The sequence below is a fragment of the Pleurodeles waltl genome, chromosome 7, assembly GCF_031143425.1.
Source record: "Pleurodeles waltl isolate 20211129_DDA chromosome 7, aPleWal1.hap1.20221129, whole genome shotgun sequence".
NCBI classification, from domain to species: domain Eukaryota; kingdom Metazoa; phylum Chordata; class Amphibia; order Caudata; family Salamandridae; genus Pleurodeles; species Pleurodeles waltl.
The window spans coordinates 154,435,276-154,453,600 of record NC_090446.1 but is presented as its reverse complement, the minus strand read 5'-3'; the positions used below and the strand labels follow the sequence as shown (position 1 = coordinate 154,453,600).

At 43.0% G+C, this 18,325-nt stretch overlaps 1 protein-coding gene across 2 annotated transcripts in view; it reads right to left on the bottom strand.

Moving 5' to 3' along the window:
- The window catches only part of LOC138303899 (piezo-type mechanosensitive ion channel component 2-like), a 733,706-nt gene that overhangs the window by 453,255 nt on the left and 262,126 nt on the right, over positions 1 to 18,325 (bottom strand). For both annotated transcript variants that reach the window (XM_069243434.1, XM_069243435.1), the window contains one exon: positions 11,302 to 11,405. In XM_069243434.1, the coding sequence (XP_069099535.1) occupies positions 11,302 to 11,405 (104 nt within the window). The remainder of the gene's footprint in view (positions 1 to 11,301; positions 11,406 to 18,325) is intronic.

Sequence of the window (18,325 nt, the reverse complement as noted above, 5' to 3'; positions counted from 1 at the left end):
AGAGGTACCCATCGCCCTGGCCACTGAATCTGTAGAATCCAGACCAGACCGGATAATCTGTTTAGCCGCCGCCTAAGCATCTGACAGGAGTTCACCAAATTGTCCTTGCATCTCCTGCGGCAGGTCTGGAACCATAGCCTTAGCTGTGTCCATCAGGGTGTGCACATATCGACCTAATACACAGGTAGCGTTTTCTGCTTTAAGGGCCATACTACAGGAAGAAAAAGTCTTCTTCGCCGACTGCTCCATTCTCTTGGACTCCCTGTCTGAAGGAATCACAGGGAAGGAGCCTGGTGCAGACCGTGTGGAACATGAGGATTGAGCAACTAGACTCTCTGGGGCAGGATGTTTTGACAAAAATCCCGGATCTCCAGGAGCCACCCTATACCTTCTTGCCACAGATCTGTTGACAGCTGGGGACGACACAGGCTTCCTCCATATCTCTAAAATAGGCTCAGTAAGAGCATCATTATATGGGAGCAATGGTTCTGCTGAAGCCAAAGAAGGATGCAGGACCTCAGTTAGAATATTAGTTTTCACCTCTGCAGCAGGCAACGGAAGATCCCCAAAATTTGCCACCTTCCTGACCACGGTATGGAAAGAGGCTGCTTCCTCTGTAAACTCCCTGGGAGAAGAAAGGTCCCACTCCGGGGAAGTGTCTATTCCACTGGCTGAGTCAAGTCCTTGATATTCCCCCAAGGGCTCCACAATCTCTCCTTCCTCCAGGAACTGCCCTTGGTACTCCTGCTTCTCCAAAAGCCTTAAAGCTTTTCTGCGTGACCTCAGCCTGGCCTCTAATCTTGGCATCAACATAGAATTAGCCGATATCGATGACACCAGCTTCAGGACTGAAAGACGTGGACCAGGAGAAGAAGGCTGACTACGGTCCAATCCGGAGCCATCCGGTGCCAGAGCGGATCTCATCGGCGACATGGTCACCTGAGACTCCGTGATCGGCGACGACTGATAAGGTGATGTCATCGGCGCCGCAGGTCTATAAGGCGATGTCATCGGCACCGAAGGTCTTTGAGGTGACGTCATTGGTGCCGAACCGGCACCCTCAGCCAGATAAAAGAGCATAAACGGCGCTGCCTTGTAAAGAGCCAGGGAGCCCAACGTAAATGCCAATGGACCTGTGGGACTAGCCGGTGCACCAGCAGGGGCCATAGCACTAAACATACTAAACATGGCATTTAATAATGCCGTCGGATCCGCTCCCGGAGCCGGGAAGGCAGGATACCACTGGTCTCCATGCGGCACATGTGCCGGCTGAGCATCTGAATCCTGCACCGCAGGTGAAAGGCGAGGACTCCCTGGTGGCGCGACCACCTCGAAGACCAACGGCTCCGGAGCAGCCTGAGGGCTTTGAGGCTGTGGAGTCACAGTAGGACTAACCTCGCACTGCGCCGTCTAGATGGAGACCTGCACCTTGAACGGCTTCGAGCCGAACAACGCCGAGAGTCGTGACAATGTTGCTTCATATGTTTTTTCGATGAAGTGTGAGAAGACGATCTTGGATGGCTTTTATGTCTTTTCTTTGCCTTAGCCAAAAGGAGTTTGGCTTCTCTCTCCTTCAGTGCCTTTGGATTCATGCTCTGGCAGGATACACACTCCTCAACGTCATGCTCAGAACTTAAACACCAAAGGCACTCATCATGAGGGTCAGAAACCAACATACGACCCCCGCACTCCCGACAAGGCTCAAACCCCGACTTCCTAGGAGGAGACATTGTGACCAGAAACAAGATTGTAACCAGAAACAAGATGGAACACCTTCAACAGTAGCAAGAGCTGGGAGAAAAAACTTTAGCGTCGAAGGCATGGAAAAAAGGGAACTGACGTTGGCGAGGACCTCTTATTGGCACGGTGACGTCAGATGGAGTCCCGTGGAGCTGTGCAATTGTGACGTCCTCGGCGACATGGAGAGCTGGGAAGAAGATTTTCCATTGAATGCTGGTGCATTGGGAGAATTCAGAAGGTGAGGAATCCACAGGTAGTTGTGTCCATCAGAAAAGTAGTTCAGATCCTTCATTGATCTGAAAAAAGCAAACACGAGTTTGCAAAGCAAAATTCAGAATGTTGCTGTGCATCAGTTCCACCCTCAACTTCATCAAGGGGATTGGCTATGCTCAATACACCTGCATGATGCCTATTTTCAAATACTAATCACCAAAAACAGCAAATATCCCTGAGGTTCAGAGTAAGAAGTGACCACTTAAATCAAAGTTCATCCTTTTGGTCTCCAGTCTGCACCTCAGACATTTTCCAAATGCACAAATCGCTGCAACTCACCACATGAAGATGTAGACAGTTGTCTACCAATGCCTAGCCGATTGGCTGATCGAGAAGTTGTCTTATCAACAAGTATGTCAGCATTATTGGATTGCTGTTATCAGCCTCAATCAACTGGGAATGCAAGTACTCAAAAAAACATCTGCTCAGAGCAACCCTGCATCACATAGGAGCAGTTTGGATACAAAATAGACAAAAGTGCATATATCAGACTAGAGAGAACTATCTATCCTTCAGAAATGTTGCAATTTGAAGAGAACAGCCCATGCAACAGCAAGGCAAATATCCTCTCTTCTAGCATCAATGGAACCATACAACTTCCCGGTGCTGAATTAAATCTCGAAAGTGAGAACTCTGCAACAGTGTCTGGAGGATTACTGGGACCAGTTCCCAAACAGACGGAAAGACAAAATGAGCGTATCAATTCATGCAGAGCAATCACCCACCTGGTACCATTTTCCAGAAAATCTTCTCAAGGGAATGAGTTTCCATCAAAACATCCCACCACAAACCATAGCTATGGGTGAATCCCTCTCTGGTTGGGGTGCTCACATCAATTACTTTCAAATTCAAGGCTCTTAGCCTCTGAAAAAATAGATTTATCACATCAACCTAGCAGAGTTGAGAGATTTCCCTCCATCCTTCATGAAAATCTCTCTTCTTATTCAGACAGGCAATACAACAACCATGCGTTGCCTGAACAAATAAGGAAAGCCGAGATCCAGATTACTCTCCCTGGAAGCACAAACAATCTGGAAATTGTTAATCTCCAGGAATCTCAGGATTACAGTAATTATTCTGCCAAGTATCCAAAATGTTAAAACAGGCACTATGTGCAGATTCATTCAAGAACACCATGAATGGGTATTAAACTATACCATCCACCAAAACATCCTATGGGACTTTTGTTTCTCTCAAATAGACCTCTTTGCAAATGGAGAAAGCAAAAAATGCCCAGACTTCATCTAAAAGGTTTTACAACCAGTAAAAATGAGGAATGCCCCAGTGATCGACTGGTCAGGCAAATTTCTTTATACCTTTCCTCCATTTCCCCTACTACCAGCAGTGATCATCAAAACGACTAACTTAAAGGCCAGAATGATTTTCATCCTACCGGAATGACTCAGTCAATCGTGCTTCGCGGATCTCCTCCACCTTTTACAGCAACCACACAGGAGGCTGCAGTGAAAACTGGACCTTCTTCTCAGGTTTGTAGGTCAGAATCTGCACCCCAGACTTCATGTCACTGTACATTGAAGCTTGGCTCCTGAACTCATTCAATATGGTCATCTAAACTACCCTCAGGAGCATAATGACAGAGGCCAGAAGACCATGTACAAGAACATCTTACTTATCAAACCAGACGAGGCTCTGCATCTGGTGTGCTCAGAACAACTTTGATCCCCTTTTCTGCCGATAAAAGGCAATTCTTCGATATTTGCTTTATTTGGTCAAAGAGAAACAGCAATTTTCTTCTATTAAAGTCCACTATGCCGCTATCACGGCCTACAGAAAATGTAATTAAAAAAGAAAATCCTTTTTAAAATGCCTGTAGTCAAAGATTTCCTAGAAGGCATTAAGAAAATCTATCCTCCGATCCGGAAACGATCACCTCCGTGGGAGTTGAATATTGGTCTGTTTTGTCTGACTGCTCCCACCTTTGATCATATGCATAAGGCTTCCCTACAATATCTGTCTTGGAAGCCTTCCTTTCTTGTCGATATAATATCTTCAGGCAGAGTGAGCAAATTCAGACACCATGTTCTCATGAAACTTACACTATGTTCCACTGTAAAAGGGTAGTGATGGGGTCTCACCCAAATTCCTTCTGAAAGTGGTGTGGGATTTTCTTCTCAATCAGGTTATTACTTTGCCTATGTGCTTTTAAAATGCCTCATCTCCACAGAGATGTAACATCATACTCTCAATGTAAGAAGGGTGCTAAAATTTTATATGGAAAAGACTAAGGACATGAGAAAATTCAAGCAATTATTTGTAACCTATGGCCCTTTAGAAAATGATTTTCACACCTTGAAACAATCTAGGTGGATAGGTCTTCTATAATCCGAAGCTAACCTGGCCTTAACGAACAAACAAAAGCCAAGTTGACCAGAAGTAAAGTTTCTACTACTGCACTCCTCAGAAATATATCAATTTCTGACATCTGCAATACACCAACTTGGAGATCTGTTCACACCTTTCTAAGGCACTATTGTCTTCATCCAGATTCTAGAGCAGATGCCCGTGAAGGGAAAGTCTCTTTGAGAAATCTCTTTTCTTAAATATCCTACCTGTTTTAACTCTTCCCTTGTGGGGGTGAGCTAGCTTTTGTAATCAGTTCTTAAGATTATCAATGGAGACCCTGATACACCTGATAGAGAAGGAATGGCTTCTTACCTATAATCCGAGTTCGCTCTCATTGGAATCACCACTAAAAATGTAAGCAACCCTCCCTCCCCCATAATGAATGAGATACATTTTAGTTAATGCAATAATTTTACTTACTGTGTCATAAAGATGTGCGCACCGCCTCCAGGGTACGATGGGGCACTGGCAGTTAAAGTGCTCTTTAAAGCACAGTGTTCTATTGTCTTAGACTGATGCAGTCTATTAATTCTATACAGTTACATTGCCCTATCTGTTTCTGTCATTCACTTTAAAAGAAAAGGCAAAGGATTTATGAAGGATTATTTTAAAAGATCAATTTTGATTATGTTTAGTGACTTTTAAAGGCTGCATGTCCTATCTCCCATCTTTTTGACGTAAATTAATTAAACTGGCAAAGTAGCCTGCCTCAAGGCTGCAAGCATTTGACACTTTTATTACATTTACCTCCAGGCCTTTCTAAAGTAAGGCAAATATACTACACAGAATGTGACTTTATAAAAAGTGCTCCGGGTCAGAACATTTAAGAAAGACTATTCAGTGCTTTTGATTTCAAAGGCGATTCCCCTGAGAGATAACTAGAATTACAGGTATGAAACAATTTCTTTCAGTCACTTGCCACATAATGAGCTTCTACTGACCCTGAAGAAGTTATTGTGTTTGGAGGGCTAATTTGGAAGAATTAAAAGTAAATGGCAGGTCTAGAATTATTTAGTGACAGAAAGACTCAGCTCTGCTTGGCAGTCTGCTCACCTACCACTAATCAGTCTTACTGTAACATTGTTAAATAACCATTAAGGGACCTGTTAAAAGTGAATTAAGTATTCAGCCCAAATCTTTCTCATTGGAGTTACCAATACCACAGCCACGGCAACCAAAACTAGCTCTGGTTTTCACAGTAGTCCTGAAGTCTGTGAGGACAATGGAGAGGATGAGTTTCCTAAGCAGAGTAAAGGAAGTAGTCTTTGTAAATTTAGAATTGTTGGCCAGATGTAGGAAACAGTTTGCGACTCGCAAACGGCAAAAATTGCCGTTTGCGACTCGCAACCCGGAGTTTCCTATGCAGAAATGCATTTTGCGAGTCGGAACCGACTCGCAAAATGCATTTCAGAGTCGCAAATAGGAAGGGGTGTTCCCTTCCTATTTGCGAGTCGCAGTGGGATGCAATTCCATTTGTGACCGCGTATGCGGTCGCAAATGGAGTCGCAGTTACCATCCACTTGAAGTGGATGGTAACCCACTCGCAAATTGGAAGGGGTCCCCATGGGACCCCTTCCCCTTTGTGAATGGACCCAAAAATATTTTTTCAGGGCAGGTAGTGGTCCAAGGGACCACTACCTGCCCTGAAAAAATACCGAAACAAAAGGTTTCGGATTTTTTTTTAAGTGCAGCTCGTTTTCCTTTAAGGAAAACGGGCTACACTTGAAAAAAAAAAAACTGCTTTATTTAAAAGCAGTCACGAACATGGAGGTCTGCTGACTACAGCAGGCCTCCATGTTAGTGAGTGCCCATGGTCGCTATGGGGCCGCAATTTGCGACCCACCTCATTAATATTAATGAGGTGGGTCTTTGCGACCCCATAGCGACTCGCAGACGGTGTCTGAGACATCGTTCTGCATAGCAAATTGCGACTTGCAATTTGCGAGTCGCTCGGACTCGCAAATTGCAACTCGCAATTTGCTTTGTACCTACATCTGGCCCTGTATTCTGTCATACTCAGATTTAGATTAATGAAACAACTAGTATAAATGGCAAAGGGGATCTGTGATGTTACATATTCTAAGAAGGAATAATATTCAAGTCAGTTTTCTACTGGGATGGAGAGCAACTACAGTATGTGACTAGGAATTCAGTGTTTACCAGGCTCCGTAGTAGGAAAAGCAAATGTATTCAGTCTGCTAACTTTTCAAGGATGTTTCATTAGGCTCTCATATTAAAAGTTGTAAAGACTCTGAAGTAAGGAAGCGTATTCCAGGGTACTGAAGTACGGAAATATTCTTGCTCTTGTATAAGATTTCTAGCTCAGAAGCACTCTATGACTCATATTATACTTTGGTGGATTTGGTTCTTTCTGGTTTGGGACTACAAACAAAAGGAATCTCAAATGTGCTTATTTGAGGGCAGGACTGCGGATCTTGTAGCAAGCAGGCTGATCATGCACATGCATCTTTGCACATCTCAGAACAGTTATCTGGTACTGGGTAAAGTACTACCAAAATATCCTCAAGGTAATTATACATAGGTGAACACAAATTTGTTATATTTGACTCAACCTATGTACCGGGAATACATATAAATGTATATATATATATATATATATATATATATATATATATGTATATATATATATATATATATATATATATATATATATATATATATATATGAAGATATATATATAGAGAGATATATATTTATAGAGGTAGAGAAATAGAGAGAGAGAATATATACATGTTGTCAATAATAGTAAATCTATATTTACCTACACATACCTACCATCATGCTTTTGTGGTAGTCAATATTTTACCACAATATTTTGTAGGACAATATTTCTGTCTTTGATATTCTGACATAAATGGTTAACTGGCACTGACAGGCAAAATCGTTTGCAGAACCTGTGTACTTAAATATAACAGACTTACTATGGATATGCCTCTCTTGCAAGTGGAAGGCTTGTGGTGAGCTCCCCACAATATAGTTGTATTCAGTAGGTGGAGAGGTCCCCCGAAACAGGCTGAATGGTTGGTTAGCTGTTGCTATGCTAATTTCTTACACATATGTAGACTGTTTAAAAGGCTCTCATTGTTCTCTTTATCCACTGACTTACTGCATTTTTGAGATTATGCCTAAAGGGTTTAAGATCCTGGGCCTCTCAACCTGAAAGAGTAAGCCACACGATCTATACATCTATCCATAGTTGAAATAAGGACAGTAAAGATGTTGCAATTATGGAGTGGAGACCTGGAAGATATAATTGACCTAATCCCAATACGCTATAATCAATAGCTCACCAAGTTGCTTGTTACTTAAGAATGATGTGTTTGCAAATAAATATAATGTTTACTGACCAAAATGGCAATAAACATACGTTAAAACAAACTTAAATGGATATGCCTGTCTTGAACGTCAAATTTGTAGCTCTCCCAAAGTTAAAGGCATATATTGTTTCCCTTTATTTGCCCACAACCACACCAAGTAGTGACTATTCTGATGCACAGGCTTGGACAACATCAGCTAAAGACTTTTGAGCAACTCATGTGGCATACAGTTGAACCAAACGGAATTGCCTGGATGCGCACAATGTTTTGTTTGTATTATACAAACGCAGTAAAATCTACTTTAATTTAGGTGAACTACACAAATTACAAGCATTAACAACTGCATTGCAATCCACACTATAAGAAGTTTTTATAAAATTAAAGACATTTTGCAAACACCTTATGCCTCTTTTGGGTGCAAACATTGACATCTGATTTTAAATCATGGTACTAGTGCAAATTGAGAATACCCCTGTTTTTTTGGTCATTTGGGGCCTCATTACAAGTGTGGCAGTCTTACGCCTGCCACACTTGCGGTGGCGGTCTGGACCGCCACATAAAAGCGCTGGTGGTCTGACCGCCAGCTCTTCCAGGATCTTGCATCCCGGCAGTCTCTCAGAGATAATCCGCCAGGGAAGCATGCAGCGCTGGCCTGCGGATTACAACCTCATTCTCCGCCAGCCTTTTAATGGAGATAACACAGCCATGAAAAGGCTGGTGGAGAACAGGTGCAGGTGCCATAGGGGGGGGCCTGCACCGCGCATGCACTTGCCATGGACTCCCCTGCCCAGCACTGTCGCAATCTTCACTGTCTGCTTCTGGAGAACATTACTTTCTGAGACACTGCACCTCTTCAAGTGTAGGAAGGACACAGAGCAGGAAGGATGATGGCTTTCACAGGCAAGAGCCACTACCAACTAAAAACTGTAGAACATAACCTTTCTGGTCAGTAGAAAAGATTACAGGAAACTGAAACCCCGCTGTTGGCAATCATACAATGCATCCTAACTTGAAGGGAAACCAGACAGTTTAGAACAAGTCAATCAGCATAAGGCAACATATCCCCGAAATCTTTGAAATTCTCGTCTAGTGCCATATGAGCTTTGTTCAACTGGACTATCAAATGAGTACTTAGACAACCCTGCCCAGATACTCACTAGACAAAGACACTGATCTTACTGGTTCACAACAAATGGATGATAAAGTAGATTTAGCAAAAGATCTTGCATTTTTGGAGTTCTTGTCTAGTGCCCTATGAGTTATTGTTCAACTGGACTATCAAATGAGTACTTAGACAACCCTGCCCAGATACTCACTAGACAAAGACACAGATCTTCCTGGCTCACCACAGATGGATGATAAAGTAGACTTAGCAAAAGATCTTGACCTTTTTTCTAGTAACAGCTTCCTGAGCTCTGAGAACTCCCCTTCAAGAGTGAAAATGGCAGCCACTATTCTTACCAGTAGCATGAAGTAAGGCTACAATTCCAAGAGTACATAGATGGCAACACTGTTGGTGGAAGATGCTCGTGAGAGCATCCTGTTACGTTGCAATGACAAAGAAGGACCTAGACCACCAGGTTCAGTGCTCCTTTCTCTTCCCTTATCTCAACTAAATTATCGCTGTGAGACCAAAGTAAAGTCCAACATTTAGGTGTGCCTTAGCATCAGCCCTGTTCCCTGTCAAATATAAAGTTGTGGTGTGGGATAGGATTTGTGTTTACAGTTTGTGGACAATCTTGGCCAGCAAAATGACCAAGGAGTAACTGTGAGCTAGGTTTACTATTTACTGCTCACAAAATACTGGTTGCAATTTAAGACCCGTATTTTTGCAAGCAGTAAATAATTTTCTGAACTGACCTATATACATATGAGTCACAATGGAATATTCAGATCTGAGTGGCTTGCAATCCAACCTACGTCATTAATATTCATGAGGTATGTCGCAAATTGCAACTCACTCCATCGGAAGGACATTTCAGGGACAGAGGTCCTGGTATCAGCAGACCACCATGTCTGTGCATGCATTTTAATAAAGGATTTTTTTTAATGCAGCCCATTTTTCTTAAAAGAAACAGTGCTGCATTTAAAAAGAAGAGTTTACATTTTTTGTTTTGGCTTCTTTGAGAGGGGACCCCTGATCCACTGTCTACTCCCCAACAAACTTTTTTTTTATTTCACAAAGTGGAAACGGGTCCCTTGGAAGGGGTCCCTTTATGGTTTATCACCATAACTTAGGGGATGTGAGTCAGTAAAATTTAAATTGTTTGCATCCGGATTTTGGTCTCAAAACAATGATACATATAATGGCAATTCAGTGTTTGAAAGAGACACCAGCAACAAGCCGCTTTCAGATACTGAATTGATATCCATTCAAAATCCCATTTTAAGACTAGGACAACATTTTATGATTCCTAGAATGGGTTTTATGTATAGCAAAACGTATTTTAAATGCCGAATCAGAGCATTTGTCCTTTAGTTTGTAAAGAAACATCTCTTGCTCTGGAATTTTTTATCTAGTGTTGTTGCCTTTTCTATGTTTACCTTTTCTTACAGACAAGAACCTCTTTATACTTTGAAAGTTTTTGGAATTGGTTCGCATTGGCACCTGTGGCAGCCTCTGGGTCTACAGCAGGCATGCATGTTAAGGAATGATGTAAAATGTGCATATAGGAGCTACTGCTCTCTCTCGCTGTTGCTATGCCCATTCTTACAGCCAATAAGTGGTGCCTTCTCCTCTGCACAGTTGAATGTTCTATGTGCGTTGTAATTCAGAGGTCCTTTGCTCTCTTCTAGTTCCCATTTCACCTCTTCCCTTCCGTGCAACCCCATGGTGAGGCTAATTTTTGGGGACCTCTGTTACCTTTTGTTGCCCCCACACTCGGTAACATTATTCTGTACTTCCCTCTTTTCTTAACCTTTTTTTTGCTATGCTAAATCCATCACTGCAAGTAGTTTGCAACTTATATCTCAGCATAGGTATCTAGATGTATCCTCTACTGACTGGGGTTGGAGGCCCTAGAGAAGGGAAAATATAAGAACCCTCTCAATTTCAGTGTTTGATCTTTATGATTCACAGAGTTGCAAAAACCTTAACGTGAATCTGCAAGACTTGTCTGACTCACTAAAGTGTTTTAGGGCATCAAAAACACTATTATGCTGTTGCAACTCCTTGGAGAATGGAGTGTTTATGACTGCATAAGTGCAATGTATATGAGGCCCCAAATTCCCATTAATAATATAGTATTTAGAAATAGCTTATTACCATCAGCTTCTGATTCCAGGGCTTCTAAAACATGCAATATAATCACCCCTTTTACTTGTTCTATCTATTTTGGAAGAAATTAAAGTAAGTAGATTGGACGGTATAGATTCTTATTATGTCTTGCTGATTATACACGAGCCTTATTAGCACTTATATCTCCCTCTGGCTTATTTTCTCAGCTATACATGTTCATTTTTTTATTTTCATGTTTTATACAGTGCGTTTCTAGCCGGAGAGGGTGTATTTACATTACAACCATATTGAAAGGGCCATGTAAAATCTTGAAAGAGTCAGCTTTAAAGAGGAGGTACAAACACTTACCAGGGGTTGGTACCTGATCCTGTAACGTATTTTCATCCATAGTGATGCTGTCTATCCTGTTTAAAGTGTTTAGACTCATGGAATTAGCGTTTTCGGTTTTTAACCTGTTAAGAAATGTGAACACATTAAAAAAAAAAACGTTTTTAAAAGATTAGTTTAAAACAGAGTTTCACATGAGTGTCCTCTTTTGTAATCAGTGTGCTGAGAGTTAGTCTAATCAAATCACCAGCGGAATGCATCTGTTGCAGGAATCCTTATAACCTGCAAACAAAACAGAAAATGCAGGGGAGTGTGCAGGGTAGTGTGCACTGGTGCAACCTTCCATTGATTTTGCACAGTTTTTAATCAGTGCAAATACCATTTTGTACACATAACAGATGCTTAAATTTGACTGTAGAAGTGAGACTCCACCAGTGCAATCCATGTAATCTAGCTAAACATGACCTTCCATTTTCGACTTTGGTAAAGGCGCACAACTAGTTTGGGAAAAACATGATGTGTTTACATTAATGTGGATTAAAGCTACTATGGCATGTAAAGGGGTCCTTAGTATTTGTTTTTTGAAAGTTTTGACTCAGGCCAAAAATTAATAATCACATATAATATGGTTATCTTAAGGATGATCATGTGGCCTTATTATTTTGCAAATTACTGCAAATACTTAACAAGAACACTTTCAAATGAGGTATGACTCTTCAACTAGAGACTAAAGTATCTAAACATGTACAGTGGGATAAGACGAGGGAACATGGCGTGGGTGTCCAGATCGGTCCCCAAAACAATAGCCCTCATTTAAAAAGTTGTTCACAGGGTCTGCTCTGCCCCCTATTATCTACAGAAAATATATGTGGTTGGACCATGGACAATGGTATCAGGCTTCCTCTTGTCTATTGGTCTTTTGGAGCCACGTACACCAAGTGTAATTATGCTGTAAGTGCACAGCTCCCATCACCTTTAAAAGGACCCTCCACCTTTTTGGCTGTAATAGATGTTGGAGGTGAATGCACAGTGATGGTAAATAGGAAACTGGAATAGAGGGACAATTTATTGACAGACTTGCCACAAATGGGTCTACCAGTTAAACTCAGAGCCCATGGTCAGACAGAACTTATTACCCTGTTGAAACAGGAAGGTTTCTCTGTATGGTGCATAAATGAAAACTCATAAGCTGAGGGCCTAAATACATGTATTTCCACTATCCTCACTTTAATTTTGGCCCTGGCGTCACACTAATCAAGTGTGTGCAGAGAGACCTAGGCCTGTCACTGAGAACCTGATTATTCAGGGCCTGTCCCGTCACTCATAAGGGTCAGCAAGTGCACCCTCATAGTGGACTGAGGACTACAGTGTATAGATAAGGAGGTGGTAGGAGCATACAGTGGTCTCTGAATGTATACAGTTGATCAGATCTTTTTATCAGTGTCAGTGAGTGTGGTCATCTGACCTCTCTCATATTAAGTTACACTGTTATGTGAAATAAAGAACCTTGCATTGATGTGAGTGTGGCATGTATGTGCATGTGCAGTATGCATGTAGTACATATGTGGTAGTAGCTCTATTTGTTTGTAAAAGTCTAAGTATTAAAGCCAGTGTGATCCATATTGGATGCCCTTGGTTTGCCATGGCACAAGATGGACGATGATGACAGCTTGCCCAGACACTGGAAGTGTACAGCATGCATTCCCATGGCTTGAAGGTGGAAATATCCAGATACCAAAGTGAGGGGGTGGAGATAGGGCCATCTTTTAAAATTCCATGAAGAATTTGTCAGCAGGGGACTATTGATTAGTTCACCTTGAGCAGTGTTATTTGGTGGATGGAAGAGGTTAAGTGGGAGGGGCTGGAGATTCTATTATTTAGAATAATGAAGGGGCTAGGTTAGGCCTGCCCTTTTGTCTGTCCCTGATTACTACCTCAGAAAAACTGATGACAGTCAGATGCAGAAACTTCACAATTCATTGAGCCCATTCTATGTGTGCTGCAGTTTGGATATGGTTCCAGTGCTACCTGGTGTGATACGCATCACTTTACACAAAGGCTGTGTCTGGAGAGCAACCTGAGAAGGGGAACTTGCAAGAAAACCATCCCAAGTCAGTTCTAAAGTTTGAGACAAGGAATCCACATACACTGTCTAGACAATGTGTAAAAAGTGGGATCTAAACAAACTTGCATAGTTCCAGTTTCAGGCTGTTCATAATCACAGGAGGAAGTGCTCCACTCGGCACTTATAGGACTGCTGAGTGAGCACAGCAGGTGTCCCCATGTCAGTCAGTATCTTAGAGGTGAGAGGACATTAACAGAATGTACACTTTCTGTGGGAAGATCTATGGGTCTGCCTAGTGCCTATAAACCTGCCTACATGCACGCCTGCTGAGAGGGAAAGAGTCTGATTGGCCCTCCAGGAAGAGAAACTGTCCAGGAGGAAAAGCCCATAAAAGCGGACTACCTAAGAGGGCGAAGTCAGGAGAGACCCATGCTACAGAGGGTTCCCCGTCTCTTTGCGGTTCCAGGCAAGAATTGAAAAAGACTGCCTACATTTGTAAATTGTCCTGGCTCAAGGTTGCAAATACCTTGCCATGTGCAGCAGGCTTAGGGGGACTCCACCTGCTGTGCTGAGTGAATCAGCCTGGGTCAAGGCTGAATCTGCCTTGTCACATTTATTGACCCCAGGGGGACACATCTGCCTTGATATGTGTGTTGGCCCGAGTCAGGGCTTAATTTGCTGTGTTGTGTGTATCTGTCTGAGGCAATCTGCATGTGCCTTGCTTCATGTACCAACCTGGGTCAGGCTGCAATTGCCCTGCAATGTGTGTCATCCTTGAAAGTGCTGGAAATGGCTCACCAAATAAATTGGTGGGGTTCGGGCTGCTGTTGCCTTGCAGTGTGTTTGCAACACCCCAGAAGAAGGTCAAGACTGCCAAGGATGCCAACACCACAGCACCCAGAGCATGTTGAATGCTTCCATTTGATCAGGAAGGCCTTGGTCAGTGAAGATGCAAGTTGCATGCAGCCTTCCCTGCAGCCGCTGCTGGTGCTGTACACATGTATGGTGGGACTCCATCTGTAGTGGGACCAAGCTGCCTCGCAGTGCACTAGAGTGTGTACAACACCTCAGGACAGCGTTCAGCCCACTACAAACACAGGCTTAAGAAGAAAAAGTAAACTGAATGAGCACCTGGCCTAGCAAAGAAACATAATTCACACCTTAGTCTTACTCATGTTGCTACTGAAGCTTAAAGTGCGACTGTCCTAAACAGGGTTGCCTGGGTTAGAGAGAGCAAGGTGCGGAGAGGTGTGGCACCCAAAAGTGAATCATGGGAGGGGTCTTCACTCTGTATTTGTAATTCAATTGTTTACTACTTAGCATGGTTGTTTAATTAAAAGAACAAACACTAGGCCTGCTAACAATTTACTGTGCTTGTTTGTTGATTGCTGAGTTTGGGCTATGCTCTCAAACAACTTCCCAGAGATGACTATTAATATTCACCCCCCCCCCCACCACTGAGAGTCAAGTGCAGACAGAGTAGTACTTTGCCCAGTTTGCAGAGTCACAGTAGGACAAACACCCAGGTCACCAATGGCAAAAGACCTCAATGGCCACAGGTTGGGGCCTAGTAGCCTCTTTCTGCTCTCTGGCACCCTGAGTGGGCTCTAACATACCCACACTAAACCGCATAGTGAAATCAGAGGACCAGGGTAAGGAAGAATGGGGATATAAATTTATTTAACTCTGCAGCATCAAACTAGACCATAAGGTGCACCAGAGGGCCAAGTTCCTGTGGTGCTATGATTAAGGTGGCCATCACACTCAGGCTAGTGAGAAAGGAAAGACAAACCCTGGGAACAAATTAACTAGGGGGAGGTAATAGAGGAGCTGTGGTCACCTAAGGCTAGTCAAGAAATTGATAGTGATGTGATAGACATGACAGCTTCAGATGCGGCAGAGGGTAATTATTTACAACAAGGATGATGAGGGAATACAAATCAAATCAATCAACCGTTATTATGTTCATATCACAAATAGACAAAAAAGAGGAAGGATGATAAATAACTCATAACTCCATTCCAGCTTGACTATAGCACCACTATAAATATGTCATAAATATGTCGTACAAGAAAAATAGTTACTTACCTGTAACTGTAGTTCTCCAGTATTGGTACCTTTCATAGATTCACATGCTTGAATTATCCACCCTAATCTAAGTGGGAGTCCCACAGTACTATAATGAAGCAATGTACATTACTTTAATAGCTAGGCCAGTTTTGAACCATAGGTTTTATAGCCTATCTATGTCCCTTTTAAAAAAGGACCAAAACACAAACCTTAGCCAATCAGGCCACTGCACCCTCGAGAACACTCTCAACAGAGGCTGCTTCCCTCAGATTTTTTACAGCATGTTATGTGATGGGAGTCTCCTTGAGCTCTGCTCAAATTACTTGTTTCCTTTTAGGTTTCAAAGGAATCTATTTCCAAGCATCATCATTTCTTCTGCTATTAATGACTTTTAATTGGACACTAAGGGGGTAATTATGACCATGACAGTCATTAGGCTGCCCGGGTCACAGTGGCGGTCCAACCGCCGGCACTGCCAGAGCAGCGCTGCCCTAGGGATTACGAGTCCTCATCTGCCAGCCTGTCCATGGCGGAAAGGCCGGTGGAATGGGAAACTCATGGGGCCCCTGGGTGCCCCTGCACTGCCCATGCACATGGCATGGGCAGTGCAGGGACCCCCATGCATAGCCCGATTGCGCATTCCACTGCCCGAATTACGGGCAGTGGAATGCGCGATGGGTGTTGATGCACCCGCTGCACCGCCACATTGCAGCCAGCTCCTTTAGGAACCGGCTGCAATGTAAAGGCCCTCTTCCCCACTGGACCGGCGGGCGGAAACACTGTTTAGGGCCGGCAGGGTTCAGGCCGCCAAGTGGCCTGATGGCAATATGGCATTGGTGGGTGGCCTCCGCTGCCCGCCAATGTCATAATGAGGGTCTATGTCCCGACTCACCAAGAAAGGACTTTTCAGAGCCTGTGACACCTGTGGGAGGAAGAGGCTTTTTTTGGATGACCCAAATAAAAATTGCATATACTCCCTTTATTCAGAGCATTAGGTGAGAGACTGTAAAATGTGTCTCACCTTTTCTAAAAAGACTCTAAGGGACAGGGAAGGCAGACTTTTGATATGGCTAAAAAACAAGTAGTTCCCCTTATCTGAGGCGGATATTGATTCTTCACTTTAAAGGCCTAAATATGGGGAAAAAACACAGCAGAACCACCTGCAAAGGTCATTAAAAAATCAAAGCATATCGCCACTGGGCTAGAAAAGAGGGAGGAGGACCTTCCTTCATCTTCCAAGAAAGAGAACGCTGCCTCAGAAAAGACTTGCTCTTAGCCTACTACTCTTTCCTTGAAAGAAGCACTTCCAAAGCACAATCTGTGCTGTGGATGACAAAAGTTAAGAAAAAGGTTCCCTCGTCGATGAAGACACCGTCGACGACACGCTCATCAACAACTGTGTCTACAGTAACAACAACGACTACGTTGATCCTTAAAACAGCAGCCTCTCCGATGATAATCTCGTCATCACCCTTGTCATCCATGACTATTATTACAACTAGTATTCTGAAGGGGCAGTTGGCGAAGATACCGTCGACCATCTCCTTCCTCAACTTACCGTTGATGATGAAGATCATGTTGATGTCCCAATACTCACCGGCTCACTCAAGTTGCCGTCGATGTCGTGTCAATGACAATACCTTTGACGGAGGCCTTGCTCGACGATAGTGAGCTCGTTGATGATGATACAGTCGATGATGCAATCGATGACAGTCTTGCCCTCGACGAAGAGACCATTGACAATGGAAAGATCTAGCTCAGGAGAAAAAACACCTACAAAGACATTTCCTCCAATGTCTTTAATCTCAGTAAAGGCTAAGTCGTCTTCATCTACGATCCTGCCAATTCACACCTGTCCAAGTTTTAGCATTTCTTATATTGGTTTGGTCCCTAATTTAGCAGCAAATCACCCCCCCCCCTTGTTATTCCTTAACATGTTGGCTGCACTGATTCCACTATGCAGTTTCCAACCCCCTTCAGCAGAAAACAGCAGGCCTAAGTAACAAAGTTGCTTTTTTACTTGAAATCTTGCTACCCTTTAAAAAGAAGGGATGAGCCTTCCTTTTCCTGGTTTGGCATTAAATAGTGAAGGTTTTCCCCTGGGTTGTCTTTAAATCAATGTTTTCTATGAGTCAGTAAAAGAGTTATTAAGAGCCTGCAAATTTAGTGGGGTTAGGGCTAGGAGACCTGCATCATCTACATATAGCAGAATTGGTATGGGATAGGCCCCTGCTCTGGGAGTATCGACACCAAGTGACTGCAGTGTCTCATCTATTCCATTAATACAAATCGAACAATGCAAAATTCCAATATAGTTCATAAAGATGATGGGATATTTTCCATATGAGCTTCTTGAAGGCATTTTATGCTCCACAAGTGTGGTGGATGAACTACACGAGTAGCTTTTTTGGGCACTGGGCTTGACACAGTGAGGCAAAAAATGAAACTCCCTAAAGGTAAGCGCAGACTGTTAGAACAAAGAAAAACTGTATTTTATTGAAGAAGGCGATCTTGTTGCAGTCTTTCAGTTTCATTACAAGAAAGATCATGCTCCATTTTACCATTACTAAAATATCAGTGAGAGTCACAGTTAGATTCTCGTACAGGAACCATTTTCCAGGCCTTATAAAAGAATAGGATATGAAGGCCAGATGGTGAATATTTGGAGAATATCACGCAAGAAGGTGTCCCGTGCGGTTTTGTAATTGAACAAGGCATAATTGGTTGTCTGCCACTTCTGGGGACAAGTAGTATCGCCATGTATGGACCCTATTGGCAGAAGATGAGCTCTCTGAGTAGGAACATGCATTCCGTGAGATCTTTTCGATCCTGGCAGCAGTTACAGTCTTGGATGACTGGTTGGCAAGCAGGAGTACTGTATTTTGGTTATTCCTGGTTCACATGATTCAC